Raw genomic sequence first — 26803 nt, forward strand, 5'->3', positions numbered from 1 at the left:
TTAGAGAGTGTGACTAAATGAAATCGGTTGATTCATTTAATTGCGCAACTTTTTCCCAGAGACATCTATACTTTATCTTTTATTTATTATTGAGTAAAAGGCTTATCGGTCGTGATTTTTTTTAAAGTAAAAATTCACTTTTTTTAATTTTAAAAAATATTTTTATTAACAAAAATGTCGACGTACCGACCCATCTTCAGGACACTATGGGTAAAGACCCATTATTTAAAAATTTGTCCGAATTTCCTCAGAGGGAGGAAATTCAGACTTACAATTAACGACGAGAAACTAAGAATGACCATAGTCATAATAGAATTTTTACTTTAAAAAAAACACGACCGATATGCCTTTTACTCAATAATACATAATTAATAAACGGTCACTAACTTCAAGTATTTATCTTTTATTGTTTAGTTGCTGTGTTAACTTTAAAAAATTTTGCAAACTGTCCGGTTTGCCCCGCCCCCTGGGGTAGACCGCCCTTTCATGGTCCAAACCGGCCAGTTAGGTTTTTAGGGTTTCGTGGCCAAGGGCCAAAACCCTTATAGCGAGACTTCGGTGTCCGTCCGTAGTTTTTTCGTCTTAAGTCTTATAGCGAGACTTTGGTATAAGAAGGTCTTAAGTCCTAAGTCCTAAGTCTTATGTCTTAAAAGTCTTAAGTCTTAAGACAACATAACAACCGTTGCCATTGTGACCGTTACTATGTTAATGGTTGCAATAACAACCGTTGCTATGTTAATGGTTGACATAACAGCCGTAGCCGTGGCAACCGTTGATATAATAATAGTTGCCATTACAACTGTTACTATGATAATAAAAAAAATTTCAATCTTAAGTACAAAAAAATTTCTAAATAAATTATTATTTATTTATTTGTAGGCGCATTGCGCCTACATGTTTTTTATCTATACTGCCGTTTGAAATAAAAACTTAGTTAACTGACATTTATATCGAAACGAGAAAATAAGGAAAAACTGTTTGCTTTCAGAACCCTAATAAAAATTAAAAAATTGTTCAATTCAACTTCACATACTGGGTATAATGATGGTGCTCTATTTAACTATGAAATAAAAAATTAATTATTTAAACAAATTATATGAAAAAATGCACTTGCGTGTTTTTCCGAATGCAATCATGAAGTAAAAAGTTAGGTAAAGTCCTTTGCGTAGTTGCTCAACAAAAATGTACGCGAGCTCGGTCCTCCGATTTGATGGAAAAACTTACCTAACTGACAATGACATCATGTGGTAAGGGGACGGCTGCTTGCTGCAGGAAGGAAGAGTAAGGAGACCGAACTCTGTGTAGAAAGCGCTTTAAAAATCTCAGAGAAATATGCACGAAAAGTGCCAGGCTCATTGCGTTCTAGTCGACCTCCAATTAAGTTCATCATGCGCATAAGCTGTGTTGTGTTTCTGCTTCTCGTAAAAATTGTGCGAGTGAGATGTAAGATCTAATGTTTACATTTAGCCGGTCTTAGTGAGATACATACATATACAATACATTTCGTTTTAACCTTTAAAGTGCTAAGTGTTGAAAAATCACGCTCAGTGCTAACCCCGGTCTGTCAGACCGCTATTCCCTTTTGACAGTTTTTTAGTCATTTATAATTTTTAAAAGACAACTATTATAAATATTTTTTACTTTTTTAGGGGTTATATACAGTCAGGCGGTCGAAAAAATGCAGTTTTTCAGGATTTTTTTTAAAAAGGAATATTAACTTATTAAAGCGAAAGTTTTCCTATAATGTTTTACATCTTTTAAAGTTTTAAAAAATATATTTCATTTGTAAAAATATTATTTTTTTTGGCCTCTGTAGCTTATCTCCCAAAGATCCACGAAAAAAAAGTGCCCCGCGGTGAACAAGATAACAATTGATAGAATCATCTGAGATCAAAAAGTTAAATAGATTCTGTTAGTGTATGAGAAAATATAGTCTTTGATCGTTGGAATTAAAAAAATATCATGTTTTGACAAAATGGCAGCCAAAGAAAAAAAAAGTTCATTTTTATGAAGAAAAAAATCGTCTTCAAATGTTGATTAAAATTATAATTTTCATTTTATTTAAAAAACCAATGATCAAGGACAGCAAAAAGTAGTTGTTAAGCTTGTGTGAAAATTAGAGCTAAATCGGTTCAGCGGTTTTTGAGAAATCGTGTTCACCGACTTGAAAAACATAGTTTTGAGAAAAGCGAGTTTAAAGACGCTGCACCTGCTCTATACCCCATGGCGCGCCTTTCTAGTTTTGTCTGCAACTTCGAAAATATTTCTCGAATCTTAATAAAATTTTTTTTCACAACAGGCAAATATATATATACTTTAAGAAAATGCAAAAAAAAATAATCGATTTTTTAAAAATCGTGACTGTATATAACCCCTTAACAAAAAAAGTTATTTCTGTATTATGCATTTATTTATTTTATAAATGCAGTCTATGAGAACTATCAGTAGAACTAGCTGCGCGTCAAGTTGCGCAGACGTCACTCATGGGAATATACTGGAATATACTTTCACTTAAAGCTAACCCCGGTCTCACAGACCGCTATACTTCAAATATTTATTTATATTACAAAATTTAACGAATAAAAATTTTTGAAAAAGTTGTCTCCTAACAGATTTTCATAAAATATAAAGCTACTAAAAAGTTCAAGTTCTTATTATACTTTGAAAAAAAGTTACAAGCAAAGAAAATTTTAATAGCGGTCTGTCAGACCGGCATAGTACTTTAAAGGTTAATAATTATTTATTTATTTTATTTAAAAAATGTCGTGTTGTGTGCCAGGATGTAAAGAAAGAAAAAGAGTCTAAAAACATTAGTCTCTTCTATCCTTCTACGGTATGTAAATATACTCTAGTTATAAACACAATTCTTCTTAACCATTTTTGCAAAATTTTTCCCTTTTCATAAATATATTATTAAATTATTTTAAAAATCTAAATAATATCACAATTGTAAATAAATAAATTTGCTTTTAAAATTAACACTGTTTAAACTATGTAATATTTACCTTGACATAACCACACTTTTCATCTATGTCAACACTGAACTTTAGTTCAATGCGCATGATCGACTTAATTGGTGATCAACTAGAACACAGTGAGTCTGGCACTTTTCGTGCATATTTCTCAGACATTTGTAGAAGCAGAGTTCGGTCTCCTTACTCTTCCTTCCTGGCTTGCTGCTTGCGTCCCGAGCATAAACCGAGTTTAGCCGAATGCAGTTAAGTAGTCGTTCGGCTCTGTCTCGACTGACTTTTTGACGGAATAACTTAGGTAATTGCAAGCGTTGCAGATGCAAAGTTTTTATTTCAAATCCAACGCTCAGACTCGACTACTTATTTGATACAAAAAACACACAAATGCCTTTAAGGTATTTGTCGCGTAAATTCGTTTTCGTCAGATTTTTTTTTAAATTTCACATAATTATTCTTTGGATATTTATCTACAAAATAAGGCCTATTAAAATAAAATTGACCGTCTGTATGTCTCAAAAAATGAAATCAAAGTTTCGATTTTTAACATGTAAGGTATAGGAAAACCATATGAAAACCACAGATTTTTAATTTTTGCACTTATACTAATCGTCAGATTTTTTAGAAAAACTAAAGTTTCATTTATTGAACCAAAATGAACTTTTATAAAAAAAATGAAAATTTTTCACCGTCTTGTTTAAAAGATATTTAACGTCAAACTTGAAAAATTATTTTAACAATTACTGTAAATGACAGGTGAATTTGTAAACGTGGCAATAGCGCTTGTTAAATACTACAGCTTGTCTGCTACTTTTGGCGCGAAATTTTAAAGACGGCCATACGCCAAACTTGCGACGTTGCCACGATCGTTTTTCATGCGAGAGGTTATGAATATACATTGAGAACATCTGTATGTCAAACTGAACGTCCGCAAAAGTTTTTCGGAAACTCGCATTCATAATCGTTTCATAAGTACAGTCAACGGATACAAACTTTTGACAGTGACCAGTCGCGCGACAAATACCTTAACTAAGTTTTTCCTTCAAATCTTACATTCGAGCTCGTAGCCTCGTTTGTTTTTTGGACTACGCAAAGTCCTTTCCTTAACTTTTTATCAAATATTCCTTCATTTTCTGCAATTTCTTAGATTTTTAATATTAATTTTTTACAAACAATAATTTGAAAAAAAAATTTAAACTATAACTATTAGACGCAGTTTTTTCTTACGAGTTCATTGTGTAACGAAGTAAATCGTTACTGTATTTCTTTTTGCTGTTCCTAGTTAGTGAGACGTTATATTTTGTTTTATCGTCGTCTCATTCTCGTTGCATCGTTTCTCTGTCAGCGTCGTTATTTCAGAGTTCGTTGATCACCGTCGTGCGTAGTCCGTCAAGTCGTTTGAGAAATGATTTGACGCATGAGCAATTAGGAGTTGGTCACATGGTCAGCGGTCCCACTTTTCGGCGGGCTAACAGGTGCCGTCGAGTGGGGACGAGAGAGATAGCTTGATGGAAAATTAGGAGTTCTGAGAAAGAAAAAGGGTTTTCCATGAATTTTACCGGCGTTTCGAGGAAGCAGTGCAGCGTGGGTTCGTCAGAGAGTTCTCAGCGGTTTCAGAGAATAGACGTGATTTTGAGCGGTCGTGTGGCTACAGAGTTAGAGATAGAGTCGAATTGAAATAGTTCTTTAATTTAGTGTTTAGTTCTGAATTTATTAGATTAAGTTTCATTTTTAGTATTACTAGTTGTAATTTTAGTATTCTTTTATTTAAATAAATAAGTTTAAAATAAACAATTGTTTGGTGATTCCTTTTTGGATATTCAAAATTGGATTGCCAGGTTGATTGCCGAACGAGAGAAATCATCACCAAGTAGTGAGTACAAAAATTGAATAGTTGATTGAAAATTGAAGGTTGTTGCACCGCAACAGTTTTTCCCAGCGGAATCCCCTCTTTGATAGATTTCAGTAACAATTGGTAATTTGAGAGTTTAAAGTAATTTTGGGAGAAATACGGTGCAGATTAGAGCCTTAGAAGTTTTAAAGGTTTTAATTGAATTTCCCCATCACAAATTGGCGCCCAACGTGGGGCCCATGCTGAGATCTTCAAATTTCAATCACAAATTTTTGTGTCGTCCAGCGAGTAGAGAGTTTTGGTGGTTGAGCGAGTAGATCAGCGTCTTACGAAGGACAAGCGAAGGCCGTGTAAAAACGACCGTTGCGTTTGTTTTCCTTCGCCGAGAAAGAGAGTGTGTGTAGAGTATTCAAGTTTTTTTTTTGTGTTGTGCTGTTAGTATATTGTCCTTGTTTTGAGTGCAATACCAGTCTGTCATTCTAAGATTATCAGCTTCGATCACCGTGATAATTTATGACAGAAGCATTAATACAAAAAGTAAATAAATAAATAAAATAAATAAATACAAAAAGTGCAAATTTTTCCTGTTGGAACGAGCTAACGGTTATCATTCAAATTGAGGGACGCCGCGAACCGCGGGTAGGCGGGAAACGCAACGCGCGACCCAAGAGAAGCGAAATCAACTTTGGCGCGACCAAGAGTAAAACGTTCAAATTGTTAAGAAAACTTTTTTTTTTATAGACATTTTTAGTGGAAAAAGTATTAATTTTAACAGTTTTAAAATCGACGATTTAAGGTGAAATTTGAATTTGTGACCAAGAAATGCATCAAGTATGCACGATCACCGTCTATAGATAAAGCTCACCGGTTGTCGTTATTGAAAAAGAAACGGCAGACGATAAATTGTCAGAAAAAGTGTGCAGTAGGACGCTTTTGCGTGTGTAAAGTGTTGTCCTGAGAGTGTGAGAATTTTCGCGCCTAACGCTAAGCGTCAGGCGGTGAGAGAAGCCAAGCGTCGAACTTAGCGTCGGCGGGAATCACGCGTCAGGCGGGAGAAGCCAAGCGGTTTGCGGAGCGTTGGCGGGAACTGAGCGTCACTGTTGATTCAATAGTGATCGTTTTTTTTTTATTATTATTTTATTTTTTTTTTTTTGTTTTTGCCTTGTTTCACTTATCATTTACGATCAGCGTGGTCTCTCTTTCATAAAAAAAAAAAAAAAAAAAAAAAAAAAATATTAATTATTGGTTCAATAATTGTCTAATTTATTAAATTTTAGGCTTTATTGTAACTTTATGTAGTTTTGAGAGAGAGATAGAGAGAGTGCGTGTGTGAAGTAATTGAGAGGGATACGAATTTTCGTGAATGCTGGAGAATTTAACATTAATGTCGAAGAGTGTGAAGCGGGCAACGAGAGAGGCAATGGAGGGATATCGACAACGTTTATTAGCACTTTTGGAAAAGGAAGAGATAAGGCGAATATGGGAGAATATTTGCGAAATGTCAGAGGACGAAATTGTGAGAGAATTGAGTGTCCAGTGCGCGAGTGTGAAAGGCTCGGTACAAGTGTTGAGAGAACGGTTGCTTCGATCGAGAATACGAATGTTATTCGACGAGACAATTCCGGTACCGTGGTTGGAGAAGTACGATTCGGCTAAAGCGAAGAAAGTGTTTGTAATTGAAGTATTGGGTCCAGCATTTGACGAGGTCGAATCAGGAGGAGAGCAAGAGAGGTTAGAGACAATTGATGAAGAAGACCACAGTAATGTAACGGTCATCGCCGGCAACATCGAAAGTCACGAGGAGGCGGCGGGGGTGAATCCTGGCGGCGCAGGGGCAGTAGAAGTCTCGAGAAGTAATGTAAGTTGGTGCGACAATCTTACAGCTACGACAGGTGTGACTTCGTATGTGGTATCAGGAACGAACACGGGAGGTGGAGTAACTGTTACGACTTCAACTCCAGTGACCTGGGCCCTGCCAGGGGGCGGAATAATGGCGCCGGTGTGTGCCCCGAGTAATTGTGGATTAACACCGTTTCCACCATTTGTGCCCTTGGTTCAAGCCCCCGTAATGATAGTGCCTCAATCGGGAATGAATGAATTTGGTCCTGGACCTGGCGTTACCAGGGCGAGCGAGACGCCCGGCTATAATGGGAGAGCCACGCGAAATTATGCAGAACTCGGAGCTTTCCCTAAGATTTATGCAACGCAGGCGGATGGTGGACAACCGAGAAATAGTTTGCCCGATCAGCGCCAGAGTAGAAGGTCGTTGGATAGAGTCAGTGATAAAACGTGTATACGTCCCCCTGAGAAGGACGAATGGGAAAAACGAGGTCAAGGGTATAATACACCGCCTACAAAGCAGTTTAAGAGCAATTATGCTAAACATGTATTAGTGGGGGTGCAGTCAAGACAAGGCGAACGACCACTATACCTAGGAAAGAAAGAGAGTGAGAGACGATCACCGTTAGTGTTTTTGTCAAGCGAGAGTGAGTCAGAGAGTGAAGATGTGAGTGACTCGGTACCGGAGTGGCCCAGACAGGGCGGGACGCATCATCACCATAGCTCGCGAACAATTAAAATACTCAAAGACTGGGATATTAAATTTTCCGCTAGTGAGAGGGATGATGCCGAGGAATTTTTAGAGCGCATTAATGAGTGTAAAGAGTGGAGTATGATCAGCGACTCAGAGATGTTGCGAGCTATTCCGAGTGTGTTCCGTCAGGCGGCGAGTCGTTGGTTCAGAGTAGTGCGAAATGAAATACGTTCTTGGAGAACGTTTGAGAAGTATTTTTCGCGCGAATTTTTGCAGAGTGTTGACGATGAGGATGTGTATGAGGAGATTAAAGCGCGCACGCAGGCGAAAGGGGAGAAAATATCTGAGTATTTGCTGAACATAAGGACGATTGCTCAGCATTTTCGCAAACAATTGACAAAAGACGAACTATTTAGAATAGTCTATCGAGGACTGACCCCGGATTATAGGCGTTATCTGTCAAATTTTGACATCAATGATATTAGGGAGTTAGAGAAAGTTCTGAGGCGATATGAGAAAATCAAAGAGATTGACAAACGTTACGCGCCTCCACCATCGAAGGATAAGATGAAGTTCCCGATGGCGGCTCCTAAACAGTCAACAAGAGTGTCAAAAATCGACGCCATCTTGGAGAGCTCGACATCAGAGTCCAGTCCAGAGCCGAGTGTCAGCCAGAAGAGAAAGAGTCAAAATATTAAAGCAAAAAAGAGTAAGGTGGAAACTGAGAAGGAATTTTCACTTGAAGAATTAGCGGCTTTAATAAGTAACAATCAAAAGTTCAGCGTCTTGAGAGAGAAAGTGAATCCGGTTAAGCCACCAATGAGTGGTCCACCAGTGACAACTTATGCACCGGCAGTAGTGAGTAATGCGCCTGCAGTTCAAATAGCGACAAATTCGTCGCAAGAACAACGAAGGAGACCACCGTTTGGAAATTACGCGCAACAGAAATCAACACCGAATGATCAGCGACCATTTGATGGTGTGTGTAATACGTGTGGAGCGAAAGGGCATAAAGCGTTTCAATGTCCTACCAGAGTGTGTTTTAGTTGTCGGGGGGTGGGCCACTATGCATCAGAATGTCCTAACAGAGAAAATAGGAAACCAGAACAATGCCAGGTGTGCGGTACTAGAGGAACAATTTTCTCTCGCTGTATAACGTGTTTGCCAATTCGAGAAATGTTGGGAAACGTGATGGGGGGGGAACAGTCGAGTCTTCCCCCCCAGTCCGAGAAATAGAAGAGTGTCCGAGTATTGAAGAGGAGAACGGAGAAATTTTCTTATGCCTGCGAGACATGGTATATGGAGAGGAGAGAGTACAAGGCTCGAGCGACGATCACCGCCTAGAGAGAGAGAATGGTGGGGAGAGTAGCACGAGCCGTGAGAGGGGTAGCGAGCCTGTCGTCGTAACGTGTGAAGCGAGAGGCCTTGAGGAGAACGACGATGCGTGCGCCGGCGGCAGTGCATTGGAGAACAGTCAAGCGCTGTTGACTGCACTACCGAGCGCTACACCGGGAAATGCACCATCATATCGGACCCAGAATTTTGAGCCGGAGAGGAGAGAAGATGCAGTTGCCAATAGGGAAGAGAATGCAAATTTTAACGAGGGGGAAAATGCAATGAATGCATCACATGCGTTAGAGAGTGAGAATGTGGATGCATCAAATGAGGAGAATAGATTTTTCTTGAAAATTTTTATTGCCGATAAGCCTTATTACGCATTATTCGACCCTGGGGCAACGATATCTTTGGTTGGGCCAGAGTTGGCTGAGAGATTTAGGAATCAAATTGAGTCAATGGAATCAGAAATTTCGAGTGCGATCGGAGGCTCGACGAGAACTTTGGGGAAATTGAGATTGTGGATAACAGTGGATGGGTACGCGCAATCGTTCGAATTAAAAGCAATTCGTTCTCTTACCCAGGATCTATTATTAGGGATGGATTTCTGTCGAGAGATGAACATGGAAGTTAATTTTGGAGAAGGATTGTGGCGGATTAATGGCCAAGAGTGGCATGAATTCGCGAAGCGTACCGATCAGCGCCCAGAGAGTTGTTTGATTGGCGAGTGTGCTGGTATCTGTGAGTTAACGCAGAGCCAGCGTAGAGAAGTCCAGAGTATTGTAAATAAGTTGGTTTTGCCGCAAGGAAAAGAGCATGGCATGACCAATCTTATTCAACACACAATAAGAGTGAAAGATGAGAGGCCGATCAAACATTTACCGAGGAGAATGTCACCGATGATGCTGGAATGGTTAATCCAAGAGGTAAAGAAACTATTGGAACAAGGGATAATTGAGAAGACAAGTAGTGAGTGGAATACTGCGCCAGTGATAGTGAGGAAGGCTGATGGGACTTGGAGATTATGTTTTGACTATCGTGACGTCAATAAAATAATAATCAAGGAAGCTTATCCAATACCGAGTATTGACTCAATTTTGGATAAGCTCCGCAGAGCCAGGTTCATCTCCAAGATCGATTTGAAAATGGCGTACCACCAAGTACCCATGGAGGAATCGAGTAAAAAGTATACGGCCTTCTCCGTGCCAGGATTGGGCCAGTTCCAATTTAAAAGAATGCCCTTTGGATTAACCAATGCACCGAGGACGTTTCAATGCCTGATTGATTCCTTATTTGGTCCTGAGTGTGAGCCGGTAGTGTTTGGCTACCTGGATGATATTATCATAGTCAATGATAATTATGAAGATCATTTAAAATGGATCAGCGTCGTTTTGGGCAAGTTGTCATCAGCGGGGTTGGTAGTGAACCCAGAGAAGTGCGAGTTTGGTTGTTCTCGAGTAACGTACCTTGGGTACGTCTTGGACAGCCAGGGTTTACGCACGAGCGACGAGAAGATCGCTCCGATCATTGAGTACCCAGCACCAAAGAACCTTAAACAATTAAGGAGGTTCATTGGAATGGTAGGGTGGTATTCAAGATTTCTGGAAAACGAGAGTGAGTTAAAAATACCATTGTTGCGCCTAATGCAAAAAGGGCGGAGTTGGTTGTGGACGGAGGAACAAGAGGAAGCGTTTCAAGCGTTGAAAAAGAAATTAAGTTCAACTCCTGTACTTGCGCGACCAGATTTCTCGAAACCGTTCACAATACAATGCGATGCGAGTGATTATGCACTGGGTGCAGTACTCACACAAGATTCGGAGGACGGCGAACATCCGATCGTGTATATAAGCAAAGTCTTGTCACCAGCGGAGCGAAACTACAGCGTTACGGAGAAGGAATGTCTGGCACTGTTATGGTCAATTAAAAAATTCCGTCCGTATGTAGAAGGGTATAAGTTCACCGTCATCACCGATCATAGCGCACTCAAGTGGTTGAGAAATTTAAAAGAGCCGTCAGGAAGACTGGCGAGATGGGCACTGGAGTTACAGCAGTGGGACTTTGATATAGTTCACCGCCGTGGCATCCACCATCTTGTGCCAGATGCTCTTTCGAGAATGTATGAGGAGAGCGAAGAGTGTGCTGCATTCGATGAGATCAACGATCAATGGTATTTAAAGCGAAGAGAACTAGTTGAAAATTTTCCGGAGCGTTTCGTAGGGTGGAAAGTGGAAGAAGGGCGATTGTATAGGCAAAGGGAGGACCCTTTGTTAGATCCGATCACCGACCAGAGTGAGAGTTGGAAGCTTGTGGTGCCGGAAGAGTATCGTGAGCAAATTATTAAGATTGCCCACGCCGAGCTTTCAGCAGGCCACTTAGGAGTAGAAAAAACGTATAGGCGCGTAGCGAGTGAATATTACTGGCAAGGAGTGTGGCACGACGTACAATCGTATGTCAAAGCGTGTCCAGAGTGCCAGAGATTTAAAGTGTCACAGAGCGGACCGTGCGGTATGATGGGCCAGCGAATTGTCGAGAGTCCTTGGGTGGTCGTGGCAGCTGATTGCATGGAATTTCCGCCAAGCAAAAGTCAGTGTAAACATTTGGTCGTGTTTCAAGATCTTTTCTCGCGATGGATAGAATTAAAGCCATTAAGATCAGCGGATGGCAAATCAATTGCCAGAGCGTTTGAGGAGTTGGTTTTATTTAGGTGGGAAACACCACGTTTTCTTTTGACAGACAACGGGAAGGAATTTGATAATAAATTCCTCAAGTCAACGTTAGAAGAATATGGTGTGAGGCACTTGACTACGCCACCTTACCACCCGCAAGCGAATCCAGTCGAGAGGAGCAATAGGATTTTGAAAACAATGATTGCAACTTTTGTGGGAAACGATCACCGTGACTGGGACAAACATGTCCATGAGTTCCGGCATGCAGTCAATACGGCCGTCCAAGCGACTACCAAAGTATCACCGGCGTTCTTGAATTTTGGTCGACAACCACAATTGGTTAAGAGTTTGAGACGCGAGTTAGAGAAGCGAGTTGTAGTTGAGAGAATCGAACCGGAAGTGTGGATGGATCGATTAAAAAGGTTGGATGCATTGCGGGATTTGGTAGCCAGGTTTATCGATAAAGAGAGAGAGAAACAGAGAGTACAATATAATAAAAATAAGCGTTTTGCGAAATTTGATGTAGGCGATCTAGTGTTATGGAGAGTGAATAAGTTGTCTAATGCGCTGCACAAATTTTCCGCAAAATTGGCACCGAAATATGATGGACCTTACGAAATTATTAAAAAATTATCCGACACTGTTTATGAGTTAAAAGCGGATAATAACCGGCGAGTTCCGAAGGCGCATGTGTCCAATATTAAGCGTTATATTCCTCCTCGTTCGTAATTGTCGTGTCTGTCTGTGTCGTGTGTGATGTTACGAAATTAATAACACTTTAGAATTTGTTTTGTTTTTTTTTTTTTGTTGTCAGCATCTAGATTGAACTTGTTTGATAGAGTCGTTTGATGCCGAGTCATCGCCCACGATCACCGTCAGAGAGTAGAAGCAAGCCCAGGATTAGGAGCGTAGTGATTAAAAAATCAACTGTTGATAAGATGAGACGTTCCGGTGCTGGAAGGAGACGTGGTGGAGCTCCGCATTCACGTTACCAAGGTCTCCTTTCCGATTTTCCTGAGCAGGCTGATCCGCCGAAGCGAAGTCAGTTGGACATTCTCGTGGAGAAAGTGGAGAGGGAACGAGAAGCGGAGACGCAAGCAGTTGCAGTGGCCGGTACTTCTGGTGGTCAAGCCGCAGCGCCTGGTCCAGTATATACCGGTACCATTCCCAAGACGATTACGATTGAGCAGTGGCGGGAGAGAAGGGGAGAGAAGGAAAGGAAGAGTCGAGAGACCGTAGGGTCTGATCACCGTCAAGAGAATCGTGAGAGAGAGAGGGGGGCTCGAGAGCGAGAGAGTCGTGAGAGAGAGAGGGAGGCTCGAGAGCAAGAGAATCGTGAGAGAGAGAGGGAGGCTCGAGAGCGAGAGAGTCGTGAGAGAGAGAGGGAGGCTCGAGAGCGAGAGAGTCGGGAGAGAGAGAGGGAGGCTCGAGAGCGAGAGAATCGTGAGAGAGAAAGGGTGGCACGAGAGAAGGAGAGTATGGAGACGGAGGATATTGAAGGAGAAGTAAGTCCGAAGACCGCGTGTCGCCAGGCGAAGAGCGAATTGTTGGCCGTGTTGGAGGAAGGAAAGGGAAACGACCAGAAACAGTGGGTCAAGCGCGAAGTGGGTAGGAGAAAGGGTAGCCCATTATACGAGTGGGACTACGTTTCTACCAACGCGCCAACGAAGACATCTCCCCCGAAAGGAGCGGAGCTGTTGCCCCGTCATCCTCCACCACCAACTTACGCATCTCCCCTGGAGGGGATTTATGAGGAGAAGCCAGTGATCAACCGGCGAAGTCATCTTCCGCGCCTGTCTCCTCGGCCCCCTTTGCCGATTATTTTGGAGGGGCGTATGTTTGGGGGTTTGGATCCGATTCCGACGGTTCCACGCCTGGATCCCCCACCAGGTGTCTGCCATAATTGTTGGCGGAAGGGACATGAGGTGCCGAAATGTCCCAGCAAACTGGCGAAATTTTGCAAAAATTGTGGAAGGAGGGAGGTGATTCTTACTGATTGCCCGCGCTGTGCTAGGGTCAATCGGTTGATCATGGAGGAACGTTTCGGTAAGAAACAGTACGAGGAATTTCGCCAGCAGCGGGAGAAATACTACAAACTATTACACCGCACTTTACCCCGGGAGACAACTCGGCCGGAGTTGTTAAGCCGATCGCCGTCACCAGCGAAGGAGGGTGGGAGTAAATCTCCTAATCGATCAGCGTCCGTGAGTGGAGTAGATAGTAGTGTGGGTCCAAGTCAAGAAAAGAAGCGGAGCTTCTTGGACGAGTTGGAAAGACTAGAGAGAATGATTGTGGATTTGCCACTTGAAATTGCAAAGGAGATGAAACTGCAATTCTGGAAGGAGTTTCAAAACAAGAAGGATTGATTTCCTTTTAAAATAGAGGCATTGTCGCCTCCCCCATATTTTTTTTGTTTTTCTTTTAAATTTTTGGAACGTGGTTCCTTGATGTTTTTCTTTTTTTTTTTTGAATTTATTCTTTTTTTTTTATATATATAATTGTAAGAGATTAGTTGCAATAAATTAGAAGAGTTGCAAAGGAAATCTTATATTATTTTTATATTGTTAAATCGGCAATATTACCGAGGTAATATCGGCCTAGGAGGGGAGTTTGTAACGAAGTAAATCGTTACTGTATTTCTTTTTGCTGTTCCTAGTTAGTGAGACGTTATATTTTGTTTTATCGTCGTCTCATTCTCGTTGCATCGTTTCTCTGTCAGCGTCGTTATTTCAGAGTTCGTTGATCACCGTCGTGCGTAGTCCGTCAAGTCGTTTGAGAAATGATTTGACGCATGAGCAATTAGGAGTTGGTCACATGGTCAGCGGTCCCACTTTTCGGCGGGCTAACAGGTGCCGTCGAGTGGGGACGAGAGAGATAGCTTGATGGAAAATTAGGAGTTCTGAGAAAGAAAAAGGGTTTTCCATGAATTTTACCGGCGTTTCGAGGAAGCAGTGCAGCGTGGGTTCGTCAGAGAGTTCTCAGCGGTTTCAGAGAATAGACGTGATTTTGAGCGGTCGTGTGGCTACAGAGTTAGAGATAGAGTCGAATTGAAATAGTTCTTTAATTTAGTGTTTAGTTCTGAATTTATTAGATTAAGTTTCATTTTTAGTATTACTAGTTGTAATTTTAGTATTCTTTTATTTAAATAAATAAGTTTAAAATAAACAATTGTTTGGTGATTCCTTTTTGGATATTCAAAATTGGATTGCCAGGTTGATTGCCGAACGAGAGAAATCATCACCAAGTAGTGAGTACAAAAATTGAATAGTTGATTGAAAATTGAAGGTTGTTGCACCGCAACAGTTTTTCCCAGCGGAATCCCCTCTTTGATAGATTTCAGTAACAATTGGTAATTTGAGAGTTTAAAGTAATTTTGGGAGAAATACGGTGCAGATTAGAGCCTTAGAAGTTTTAAAGGTTTTAATTGAATTTCCCCATCACAATTGATACCAAAAACTCATTTTTCACCAAAATGTCAGTTAACTGAGTTTTTATATCACACGGCAGTATAATATTGCATTTGTATAATCTACAGTAACAACAAACAGTTTTGTTAAAAAAAACGCTTTGCAAATTCATCAAAGTTTTTGGTGGTAAATATTATTTGAAAATATTACACGATTTCCTTAGAATTTTTTTAAGAACAAGTTCGTAAAGGTGTATAATGAAACTAAAAAAAAACTTTTGCTCCTAGCGTTGCACAAACAAAAGTAAAAAAATGTCAAATTGAAAAAATAAGGTATACTACTTATGGTTGTTTCAAATTTCTAAACAAAAATTTTGACAATTTCGCCACCTGGCCGGTTTGCCCCACTGTCCCCTATTAAAACTGAAAAACTAACTTTTAAACTATGTTGAGATTTTTTAGATAACGTTTTTTAAGTAACGTAATTTATTTTTTAATCAATCTAATAAATAAGTGAATAAAAAATAAATTATTCTATAACTGATATAAATTTATATCAGTTATAGGAAGAATGGACTGAAAAAGTACTGAAATTGTACTGGCCTCCAGTACAATTTCAGTCCGTTTTTTTTAATGTTTCGGTAGACATTTTTAAACTCCTTTAACAATAGATTCAAATGTAGGTTATGTGAACAAACCATTGTTAACAGTCTGGAAGTGAAAATAAAAAAAGGTTAACAAAATTTTCAACGAAATTCCCGTTAAATTTTAAACTTATATTGCAACCCCTGCTTTAACAATAGACCCGAAAGCCTATTGTTGTATGGGATTATAATTTTATGGCTTAAAAAGTTTACAATTTAAATAATTAAATTTTCAAAACAAAAAAATTTGAATCTGTGATGTTTTATGATTACAAATATCTAAAATTCATTGTAAAAAATGTTTAATTGAAAAAGTTATAAAACTATCTCGCAAACTCTAATTGTTACGTAAAAACGGATATTATTTTTGATTTTAGATTAACATGAATATTTAGCATACATAATAATTACTTGTAAAGAATCTGAGTTCATGAAAAACAAATATAATGTTGAAATATAAATAAAAAATAATTTTAACATTAACAAAGAAATATTCGTCCTTCAACTTAATGACGGTCAGGCCATAAACATCACCGATAGCGACCCTTTTGCAGGTAATTTTTCCTAGTACAATTTCAGTGCTGAAACGCAGCAAATTTTCACTGAAATAGCACTGAGCTCTCAGTACTAATTCCCCAGTACAATTTCAGTCCATTCTTCCGGCAGGGAATTACTGACTAATTAAATTAAATTAAATTTTTTATTTGAATATGCATACACTGAGAAAACTGGAGTATTGGACTAAATATCTGGAGGGACAAATCGTTGATATTTGAGAGTTAGCTATTGGATAACAATCTAAATGTTCAAATTCACCATTGACAGATATTCGTGCTATTTCTCTTGGAGGGAAAATGAGTTTATAACAGAGGGACAAATTAACCATCTTGAGAAATCCCTTCCTTATCCGGCGCGAAATGAATAAATATGGCAACCTAACCCCTAAATTAAATACATAAAATGTCAGAAAAATAATTTCGCGCGCATCAGATCGTACACATTTTCTGCGCAACTTTTAACCCTCAGATGTAATGGGAGAGAATATACAAGTAGATTTCCATTACCAATTCAAAATTTATTTTAGAAGGACTATTTAACTCTCTTCATAAGCAAAGGAAACCTACACTTTTTGAACCTCTGAATTTGACTCTCCAGTTTTCTCAGTGTAAATTAATTTAAATAAACTAATTGACTGTAATTAAATTACTTATTTTCGATAAATTCAATAGAAAAATTAGTAATACAAATTGCTTTTACAGAAAATTTTTTCTTTTCGAAAAAGAAAAAAATGAAAAATTTTTCGAAAGCAAATATTTTCCTTAGTTTTATTGTGTAAGGTGAAAAAGTGTTAGTGATAAATAGCGTACAGTACAGCAGAATGTGCATCGTTGTATCATACTTAACTCGATGTTCGTAAGCTGTGAAATTATTGGTTCTTTGTTAAAGAAAATCGTTAATTGGCTTAAAAATTTTTTTAATTGGCTTAAAAAAATTTTTTAATTGTTTAAAAATTGTTTTTTTTTTAGAAATATTTCGAGAATCTGTCTAATCTTCAGTTACTTAAAAAAAATCACTATTGTGATAATAACAATTTTAATTCCTTAAAAGGATAGGATTTTTTGCTGTAGAAATTTTCATCTGTTTTTCCTATTTTTGCTCGCTTTGAATTAATTTATGAAAATTATTCTTTTAGAGAAAGAAAATTTTTTTTCCCTAGAAATAATTTTTCAATTTTGGAAAAATGTTCCTTCTTTCACTGTTGGCATTTTTATCAAAGAGGGGAAAATTCGAAAAATCTGTTCGAATTTTTATTTTTTAATTATTTAGAAATATTTATTGTAGTTAGTAATAGTTATATATTTTTATTATTTATTTATTTAAGTATATATTTTTTTCATGATTGAGCAATGCGGAAAAAATATGAATGATTTTAGCAATATTTTTTGTTTCTTTTTTTATTTTTTCTTCGCTTATATATACTTGTCCCCGGAGATATAATATATTATTGCACGTGATAAATAATCTTTTGAGAAAAGACATGCCACTATGAAATTGGATAAGGCTTTTAAAAGCAGGAAACGCAACATTCCATTTCACGAAAAAATTCCTTTGAGAATTGTATGATACTACTTATTTGCCGTGAACACGTTCCACACAACACATTTAAACCCCCTTATGGCCTTTTCCACTTTAGTGTACTGACATTTGAGAGTACATCTTAAATTTTTCAGATTACATACTATTCTTAATGCTTCACTTAAAAGAAGTATTTCATACATTTTCTTTTTGCTCAGTTTGTACTTTTTAAAGAAAAATTTTTTTTTTTGCAAAAAGTCCCTCAATAATTTGAAAATATATTTAAATTTCCCGATTTATTTATTTATTAATTATTTAAAATTTTTTAAATATATGAAAATAGTAAATACAATTTTCTAAAAATTACTATTTGCTTGATTAGTTATTAATTTCTTAATAATTATTTTTTACGTATTAATTACGTATTTATTAATTACGTACATATTAATTACCAAATTTTTATTTTCTTTTTTTTATTTAACAAACAAACGAGAACAAATTATTAATAAGTTGATTAAAAACATTACTAATTATTAACAGGCCTGATTATTAACTTAAACATTAATTTTGCAAGTGCAAATATAATTTTGATTCGCCCACGAATTACGAATTAGAAAAAGAAAAAGTTGAATGTGGCTTTTAATAATAATTAATTTTCAAATTGTTTAATTTACAACTCTTTCTTCCAAATAAATTTATGTCCAAAATGTCAAGAATTATGATTGACTTTTTAATTATACATAAAATAAATTTAGTTGCGCGAAAGGTATATTTCAATTTAATATTTCAGGTCAATGAATTTGTAACAAGATTTCGTGCCATTATCCGATAAAATGTGTAGTACCACATTATGTATTTTAAATAACTATATGCGTTCATAATTTTGACACACGTCAACGTTATATACAAATTTTTACAATTTATAGAATTAAATAATAATAAATACCGCAGTAGGGGAATGTAGTCAAGGTTGGTCTACTGTCTAGGTAGGCCACTCGCGTTTTTTTGTCAAGTTCACTAGCGCCACCTACGCGCATATTTGTCGAAGCTTGTCTTAGTGAAACCTAACTTTTTGTTCAATTACATTTTCGGAAAATCAAAAATTGTGTTTTCTGTGACGTCGGTACAAAAAAAGCTCAAAAAAAGTTTTGTGCATAATGTGAAAAACCATTAATAAAAGATAAAAAACAAATTGAATCGTCAAGGCAAGTATGCAGAAAATTTGTGGGACTCATGGTTGAAAGGAAAACAAAGTAAAAAATCGAATCCCGTAACGTATTTCTTTATGGTTACAACAATTCGGTAATGTTACTTACTGTCAAGGTCGGCCACTATGTGTTTAAAATGCGCAAAGTTGAGGACGAGCTACTTCATTTGCAAAAACTGCAATTCTGTATAACTCATAATATAATTGATCATCTTATTAATATTTTTATTTAATTTTATTAATATTTTAGTGCAAAATTTTTTTTTATTTATATTTATTTTTTTATATTGTTTATTTTTATTATTTTGTTATTTCATTAAGTTACAAACTGTAAACAATAAAGAATCAATTTTCCGTAACTCCAAACATGTTATTTTATTTTTTAACGATTAATGCCCTTTGAATTTTAAACATGGCCGACCTTGACTGTAATGGCCAACCTGGACTACAAATTTTTTTTTTTTAAATCTTTATAACTTTTTCATTTTTAAACCTGTCAATTTACTTTGTACAGAAAAAATGTTCCTATTAAACAGGACTTTCCAACCATATACTTCAATTGTCCAAATTCATTTTTAAAAAAAAGTTATAAACAAAAGTCAAAAAGGTGGCCGACCTAGACTATGTTCCCCTACTTAATTAAGTGTATAGTCCCAGCAAAAAATATATTAATTTTTTTTGGGGGGGGAAAGGAAAAACAAATTGAATTTGATAAGTTCATACAAAGATGCAGTCAGAATTTAATATCACGATTTTCTATGTAAGAATCTATATATTTTGATATACAGTCTCTCCCTCTCTCTTTTTTTCTCAAAATGAACGAATCATTGTTATCGCGTCGCGATCTATACAACAAATTATATAATGGAAAATCTGGAGTGTGAATGAAATCCTGTAACAGGTTTGAGCTAAATGGAACGTAAGTTGATAATAATAAACGAATGTCAGATAATTATCTCCTCCAGAAAGTCACGAAAGAGGTCAAAGATGATAGAGGGGAAAGGGGGACAGAGGTGGGGATAAAAAAATCAAAAAGAAACATTATAATAATATAATGAACATGCGTGTAAAGGTACACTCTCACCTCACTGCCTGCCTGCCTGCGCAGGCAGGCGCCATAAGAGTGAGAGAGAAAAAACATTTAATTTGAATTTTCTTACTCTCTTACTCCTATGTGTTACCATGTCAACCTGCAGGCAGGCAGGCAGGCAGGCAGTAGGAGCTGTGCTAGCGCCTTAAAGCTTTGTGCATCCATGAATGGTGTTTTGAAAATTATTTACAAACTGTTGATTAAATTTATTATTTTATGATTTAATTTATAATATGTTAAATTTAGTCATTATTATATAAAAAATTTATTTTTATTACATTTTTTTATACTAATTTTAATAAAATGTATTTTTTTGTTACAGAGGAGTTAAAGGTGTTTTCTGTCCAGTTTCTTCCGTAAGTAGGTAAATAAATATTGAAATATATATAAGGTATATTATAAGGTACAAATATATAATTATCAAAAGAGTAATTAAAAAATTCTGTTTCGTTTATTTAACGAAAATTTAATTTTCTGGAATTGATAGTTATAATGAATTTGAAAGAAAATATGGGAGAAAGTATGTATATTCGTTTTACAAGAATTTCTTTCCAAATATTTATAAGCGAATATTTACGAGAGATATAGTCAAGTTTAAATTGTCATTTTTTTTTTTTTGGTAATTCGTAATTTTAGTACAATAATTTTTTACTTAATTAGAAAATTCTCTTTTTTTAAAGTGAATCCCCTTTTTTTCTCATATATAAACAAGTTTAATAATAAAAATTAATTTTAATTATAATAATAATTAAAATAATTTGTAAATTATGAAGAAAATAATTATAAATTATTATGATTTTTAAACAAAAAATATTGTTTAATAACGAATTAGAGAGTATTATTATTTTTTTTTCATAAAGTGAAATTTTGTGCGACAGCTAAAAAGATGAGCATTCATAAATTAATCTAAATAAAGTAAAAAAACAGAATAAAAAATAAAATTTAGATATCATGCGGGTGGAGGAACACTTAATACTAAATGAATGATAGGGAGGCAATTAAAATGAGATTTTGATGAATAAAGATATATAAATTACAGCGGTGATAGTCTCTCACTCTCGGTGCAGTGCTGTTCTCCCGCTGTGAACAAAGTGTTTAAACCACGTACCATTGTGGACGTGTACAATAGACGAAATTATTGTTATTAAAAATAAAATTAATTCATTTTGTTTCTTTTTTTCTCTTTACTTTTGAATAAATGGATTTTAATTTTTTTGAAACTGTGCTTAAAAACTAAATCTGTTTCTTTAATTTACACTAATATAAATTAACATTAATTTAAATATGTAAATATTAATTACATAAATTATAATAATTAATAGTAATAAATAGATATTATAATTTATAATAAATGAATATTATAATTAATGTTAATTATAATTAATATTTGTATATAAATATTAATATTTAATACTAATTCTTAATTACCTAATATTAATTTATCAATAATTATTATATTAATTTAAAATATTAATATAATATTTTTGTAATTAATAATAGAAAACTAATATTTTTAGTTAATAAATATTAAAATTAAATATCAATATTCTCAAAATTTGCATTAAATATTAATATTTTTCGATAAAAAAATTTATCTACTGGAAATAAATTGTTTTTCCTAATTTATTCAAAAATTACAATAATTTCTTCTATTGTTGTTTTCTTTCAAGAAACATATTTATAATTTGATGTACAGTGTGAAAGCACAAGTGAAATTTTATATACAACCCTGAGGGTGTTATTTCACAACTGTAAACTGCAAAATTTACAAAAAAATAAAACTTTGGTAATCCTTTTTTCGAGTGAAAAATATAAATTCTCTTTCTTGTCCCCGAGTTGAGATTTCACCTTTTGAGACTTTGCAGTTGTGAAATTACTTTTTATGACTTTAACCTTTTTTTTGTTTTGCTAACCAATTTTTCTTCAAATTTTATTCTACTCTGTCTCTTAAATTTATCACACGTGTCTAGTTAGTTTATTAATTAAAGTAATATTGTTAGTGATAATTATTCAAAAAAATTTTATTAGACTTTGTATGAAAAAAAATTGTTTTCGTTTTGGTAAAAATTCCTGAATTTTACTTAAAATATTGTCTAGCAATTAGAATTGTATAAATTTTTCCACGATTAATTTCAAACCGTTAGGGGAAAAAAAAACTTTACCTGGAGCAGCGATAAGTTTCTCCAGAATAGCGAAAATCTTAACTGAAACAACTAAAAATTTCGCTAATATAGTGAAATTTGTAACTGTTCCAGAAGAAGCTTTTTCTACGTGATAGAAATTCATTTTTGTAATCGATTAATTTTTTAATTAAATAAAATTTAATTTATTATTTAATTAAGTAAAATTATTTGATTAATAATGGAATTATTTAATTGAATAAGATTATTTATTATATTTAATTAAGTAAAATTATTTAGTTAATTTTCTAATTAAGATTATTTCATTAGTTATTTCATTAAGTAAAATATTATTTAATTAATTAATTAAATAAATTAAATTTAAACAATCTTAATGAAATAAACTTAATTAATTAATTGACATTAGGAATTTTTCCCCAAATTAAACGAACGAATTATTTTCGAAATTTTTTTGGTTTAAATTAATTGCATTAGGATTATTATTGAAAAGCAAGAGAAAAATTCTTATTTCTTCTTTCTATTTTGTATTTTTCCTATGTATATAGTGGAAGGAAGATTATTTTGAAGTTAAAGACTCACCTTTATGAGGAAGGATATAGTGATGAATATGGAAAATATAAACATGCCACCGAGACCGTATAGATGTAAAGTACGCCTTCCGGTTCTGTCCATGAGGAAAATGGAAACGATTGTCATTACAACCATAATTGATCCTATACCGATGTTCGCAAACTTGGCACTCTCTTCCGTTAAGCCCGAGCTTATAAACAAACTCGTTGAATAGTAAAATACCTTGAAGAGAGAAAATAACAATGCATATTCAGTATTTACAAAAAGGGCACTCGCTCTCTAGTAGTATAGCTAGGCCGGTTCTGGGGCAGGTTCTGTTTATCGACCGAGTTAGTTTGAAGTTAAACCGCTAGATGGCGCCACCAGCAAATTCAAATCCGTTTGGCGGGTAATTTAAAATTTTATTTTCATAGTTTTAAGTGGGTTAAAAGGGGCGCTCTGTTTTACCGACAGGGTTCAACGATCAACCGATAGATGGCGCCACTAGCAAATTCCAAACCCCTTGGCGGGAAATTTAAAATTTTATTTTTAAACTTTCAAGTGGGTTAGAAGGGGTGCTCTGTTTTACCGACTGGGTTCAAGGTCAAAATAATAGATGGCGCCACTTTAATTTTTAAATTTCGCGGGCGTTGCTATCCACCATTTTGTTTTACCGACAGGGTTCAAGGTCAACCTAATAGATGGCGCCACAAAAATTAGTGAAAAGATTTATAATTGATATATAATTTATAAGACTTTTTGAATTTCGCGGGCATTGCTCCCTACTATATTTTTCTACATAGTTTAAGGTCAACCTTATAGATGGGTCCACTAAAATTTAATTTTACAAGCGTTGCAAACTACTATCTTGATTTTTAAATTTCCCGGACCTTGCTTATAATTAAAATAAGTTTAGAGTTTTACAATTAAAACTGATGTAATGTTTACTAATGCAATTAAAATTGATTGAATAAACAATAAGCTGTTTGAATTCAAATTGAATTACACCAGATCGGTAATGAAGATTTTTACTTTATCAGCAGTCGTCAAGGTAGGGATCTGACAAAACATTTTGACTCGATCTATAATGTAGGAATCTGTTTTACCAATAAATAAATGGTGCGTGTTCTTGAGTGTGAAATATAATAATAGTAAGTAAATAAAAATTATATAAATATTTTATACCATTTTAACATCACTTTAGCATGTTTATGTTAAATAAATTATTCTTCTAATTTCTATTTTTCTAGAACCTTTTTTCCGAACTTTGCAATAATATTTTTCTCTTGAATTTCTAGTTTACTAATATTATTTTTTCATAACATTACTAAACATAACCTTAAAATCTATTGTATTAAACATAACCTTAAAATCTATTTTATTAAACATAACCTTAAAATGTATACCTTATTATCTAACGTAATACTAATGAGAGTATTTAATTAAATACAGTATTAATAACATTTCATACATTTATTACATTCAATATACAATATTTACACTTGTTTTATTTTAAATTCAATATGGTTGTATGGACCACCAATATACTTCAGCCGTAATTGTCCAGAACTAATAGCTTCTTGCATCTGATCCAAGCATATATAGTCATCAGTAAACATTGGTACAAATCTTGAAGGTAGGAATGTATTGAACTTTTTATCCACCTCAACGACGACCTTGACTCCATACCTGGTGTTGACAACCTGGATCTTTGCTATAAGATACTTATGTCCAGGAGTCAGCTCGGAAAGCGGCTTCGTAGGTAGGAAAGCATCCATGCGACCAATGGCGTTGATTTTGGTTAGTTCCATCTTTTCTTAGAGATAATACTTTGTGAAGTCACAAAACAGAGAGACTAAATCGGTTGAGATCCCTCAATTTATACCCAAATATGACGCAATACCCCCCACTACTTTTTCTACGCATGCGCAATACCCCCACCACTGCTTCTACGCATGCGCATTACCCCCACTTTTATTTATTAAGCCACGCCTACTTTGTGACGTCATAAGACAAGTCTAAACTAGTTTTAACATGTTTAATAGTTTCACGCATATGTAATAAAAATAATAGGATGTGGAAGGGTTAATTAATGTAAACATTCGTAATACATTTAATACATTTATTCATTAAATATGAAATTTTCACAATCATTATAAAAACCTTCAAATGTACAATCATTGTCAACTTCATCAGTATTTTCTATATTATTTCGTAGTACATTTGACGGTTGTATCAACCAATTTCGTAGATTACATACATTTTAAACAGCACAATTGCTAAAGCTACGTGTGTGATTTGTGCATGTAGATGAACTATCTGCACTTAAACTTTTTAGCGACGGACATTTAAAATCATCAAAGTTAAACACATTTAATGTATATTTTTCCAACCATTTTTGTTTTTCTAAACCTTTTACATAAACAGTAGGTGTACCTATTAACACTTCTTTTATTATAGGTTGTAATTCTTCATAAGGAATGTCACCAGCAGCCCAATCGATACCATGATAATTATTTGTAAGCCATCGATTCTCACATTTGTATCTTGCAGGTAATCGGCTCCAGGCATATGGCGGCTCGAAGAGGTAGACCAATGGATGAGCATCTTGTTGAAGTGGTAGAATCGACAACTCTTTGATGACAAACTCGTTGTAAGGTTTTTTGAAGCACTGAATATCTATGACGTACGCCATGGTATCTGAAATAGAATAATGTCTCAAGCCTTAGAGAGACGTTCTCTTTATAGCCTCCCCCCATCACTCCAATTACCCCCACTACTGATGTCATCTATGATTGGTCATTATTTCTACCAACCACGATACTTTTTTAACAACACCGCTGATTGGTGTATACTGTATAATGCGGTCGTGAATTATAAGGCAATATGCAGCTGTATTGGCTGGAAAATTTTCATTTGCTTCAAATTCCAATCACACATCTACAGATGCTTGTTTTAGAAATTCGTTTTGTTTTGAGCAATCAATAACAGCCAATGGTGCATAATCTTTAAAGTTATTTCTAGTTAATAAAGGTTCAGATTCTTTTCCATAGTAGGATGGTTGAAAATTACAATACATATCATATAGTATGGAAAATTTGTTTTGAGTAAAATTTAAATTTAAATTTCCATAAGGATAGTACTGTGAGTTTAAGAAAAGTTTAACATTGTGAAGATTACAGGCATCAAATAAATTTGCATACCTTCCTTGATCTTCTTTTCGATTCGTTTGAAAACCAAGAATAACATATCGAGGTTTTTCAACTTGTGTTAAAGTTTTTACAGTCTACACATGCTTTTGAGTGAATCATTGAATGTGAGTGAATCATTTGAATCATCTTTTGAGAATCATAGGATCAGGGTGTCCAGCGATTCTTTAAAAAAAAATTCAAGGACTTTTCAAGGTTTTTAAGGCCCAAAATAATTTTTTTCAAGGTCCATTTTTAGGGTACTAATTTTCAAAATATTTGTTATTTATAATCGAATTTAAATTAGTAAAAATGATTGCTAATTTGATTTAGTGACTGACTTTTTGCTTTTGAATTAGAAAATTTTACTAGTTAATAGTAATTTCCACTAATTTATCAGTAAAAATAAACTAATTCAAAAGCAAAAAATCAGTAACTAATGCAAATTAGTAAATATTTTTACTAATTAAAATTTAGAGAGTCTTTATAAAGAATTTTATAATTTCTACCTACAACAGTTACTCATAAATAAAATTAAATAAATATATATAAATAAAAAATAAATAAATACATTTTATTGATAAAATATTAGAAATATAAAGAACATCGATTTAAGAAACATCAATCAAAATTATTTTTAAATAATTGAATTCTTTTGGAAATTTCTATTAAAAATAATAGATATACAAATTATTGAATTAACAAAAATTTTTTAAAATAATTGAAATTTTGCAATGAAGTTTATTAAAATGTTTGAAAATAATTGAATTTTATTACTTTTGAAAATAATTGAATTACTGCGAAGAATTTAATGCCAAATTTTAAAACACATTTTATTAAATGAATATTTTGAAATTTTTTGACAATAATTGAAAATTACTGCAAAGAATTTAATGCCAAATTTTGAAACAATTGATTTTTGCGAAAAAAAATTATGCAAATTCTATTTTAAATAATTAAATTAATGTAACCAATTTTTTTTTAAATAATTGAAAGTTTGTGTAGAGTTTTTTTAAAACTTTTGTTTAATAATTAAATTCTTTCGTGAAATTTTATTAAAATAATAGAATATTGAAAACCATCGAAGCAAACAAAATTTTTTTAAATAATTTGAAATTTTGCCACGATTTTTATTAAAATTTTTAAA

General features: G+C 34.6%; 2 protein-coding genes across 15 annotated transcripts in view; one reads left to right on the forward strand and one right to left on the reverse strand.

Moving 5' to 3' along the window:
* The window catches only part of LOC122511050 (glucose transporter type 1), a 303150-nt gene that overhangs the window by 116216 nt on the left and 160131 nt on the right, over positions 1–26803 (reverse strand). For all 14 annotated transcript variants that reach the window (XM_043626066.1, XM_043626065.1, XM_043626063.1 and 11 more), the window contains one exon: positions 22499–22711. In XM_043626066.1, the coding sequence (XP_043482001.1) occupies positions 22499–22711 (213 nt within the window). The remainder of the gene's footprint in view (positions 1–22498; positions 22712–26803) is intronic.
* Positions 12737–22536, forward strand: LOC122511053. Its single transcript, XM_043626083.1, has 3 exons — positions 12737–14602; positions 20101–20134; positions 22465–22536. Exon 1 carries the CDS (start codon positions 12834–12836, stop codon positions 13719–13721), a length of 888 nt encoding a protein of 295 aa, XP_043482018.1. The 5' UTR covers positions 12737–12833; the 3' UTR covers positions 13722–14602; positions 20101–20134; positions 22465–22536.

Source organism: Leptopilina heterotoma, unplaced genomic scaffold (genome assembly GCF_015476425.1).
Source record: "Leptopilina heterotoma isolate Lh14 unplaced genomic scaffold, ASM1547642v1 Lhet_8, whole genome shotgun sequence".
Lineage (NCBI taxonomy): Eukaryota > Metazoa > Arthropoda > Insecta > Hymenoptera > Figitidae > Leptopilina > Leptopilina heterotoma.

Excerpts from the sequence above, each read along its gene's own strand:
- LOC122511053 (XM_043626083.1), top strand. The coding sequence starts at position 12,834 with ATGGAGACGGAGGATATTGAAGGAGAAGTAAGTCCGAAGACCGCGTGT.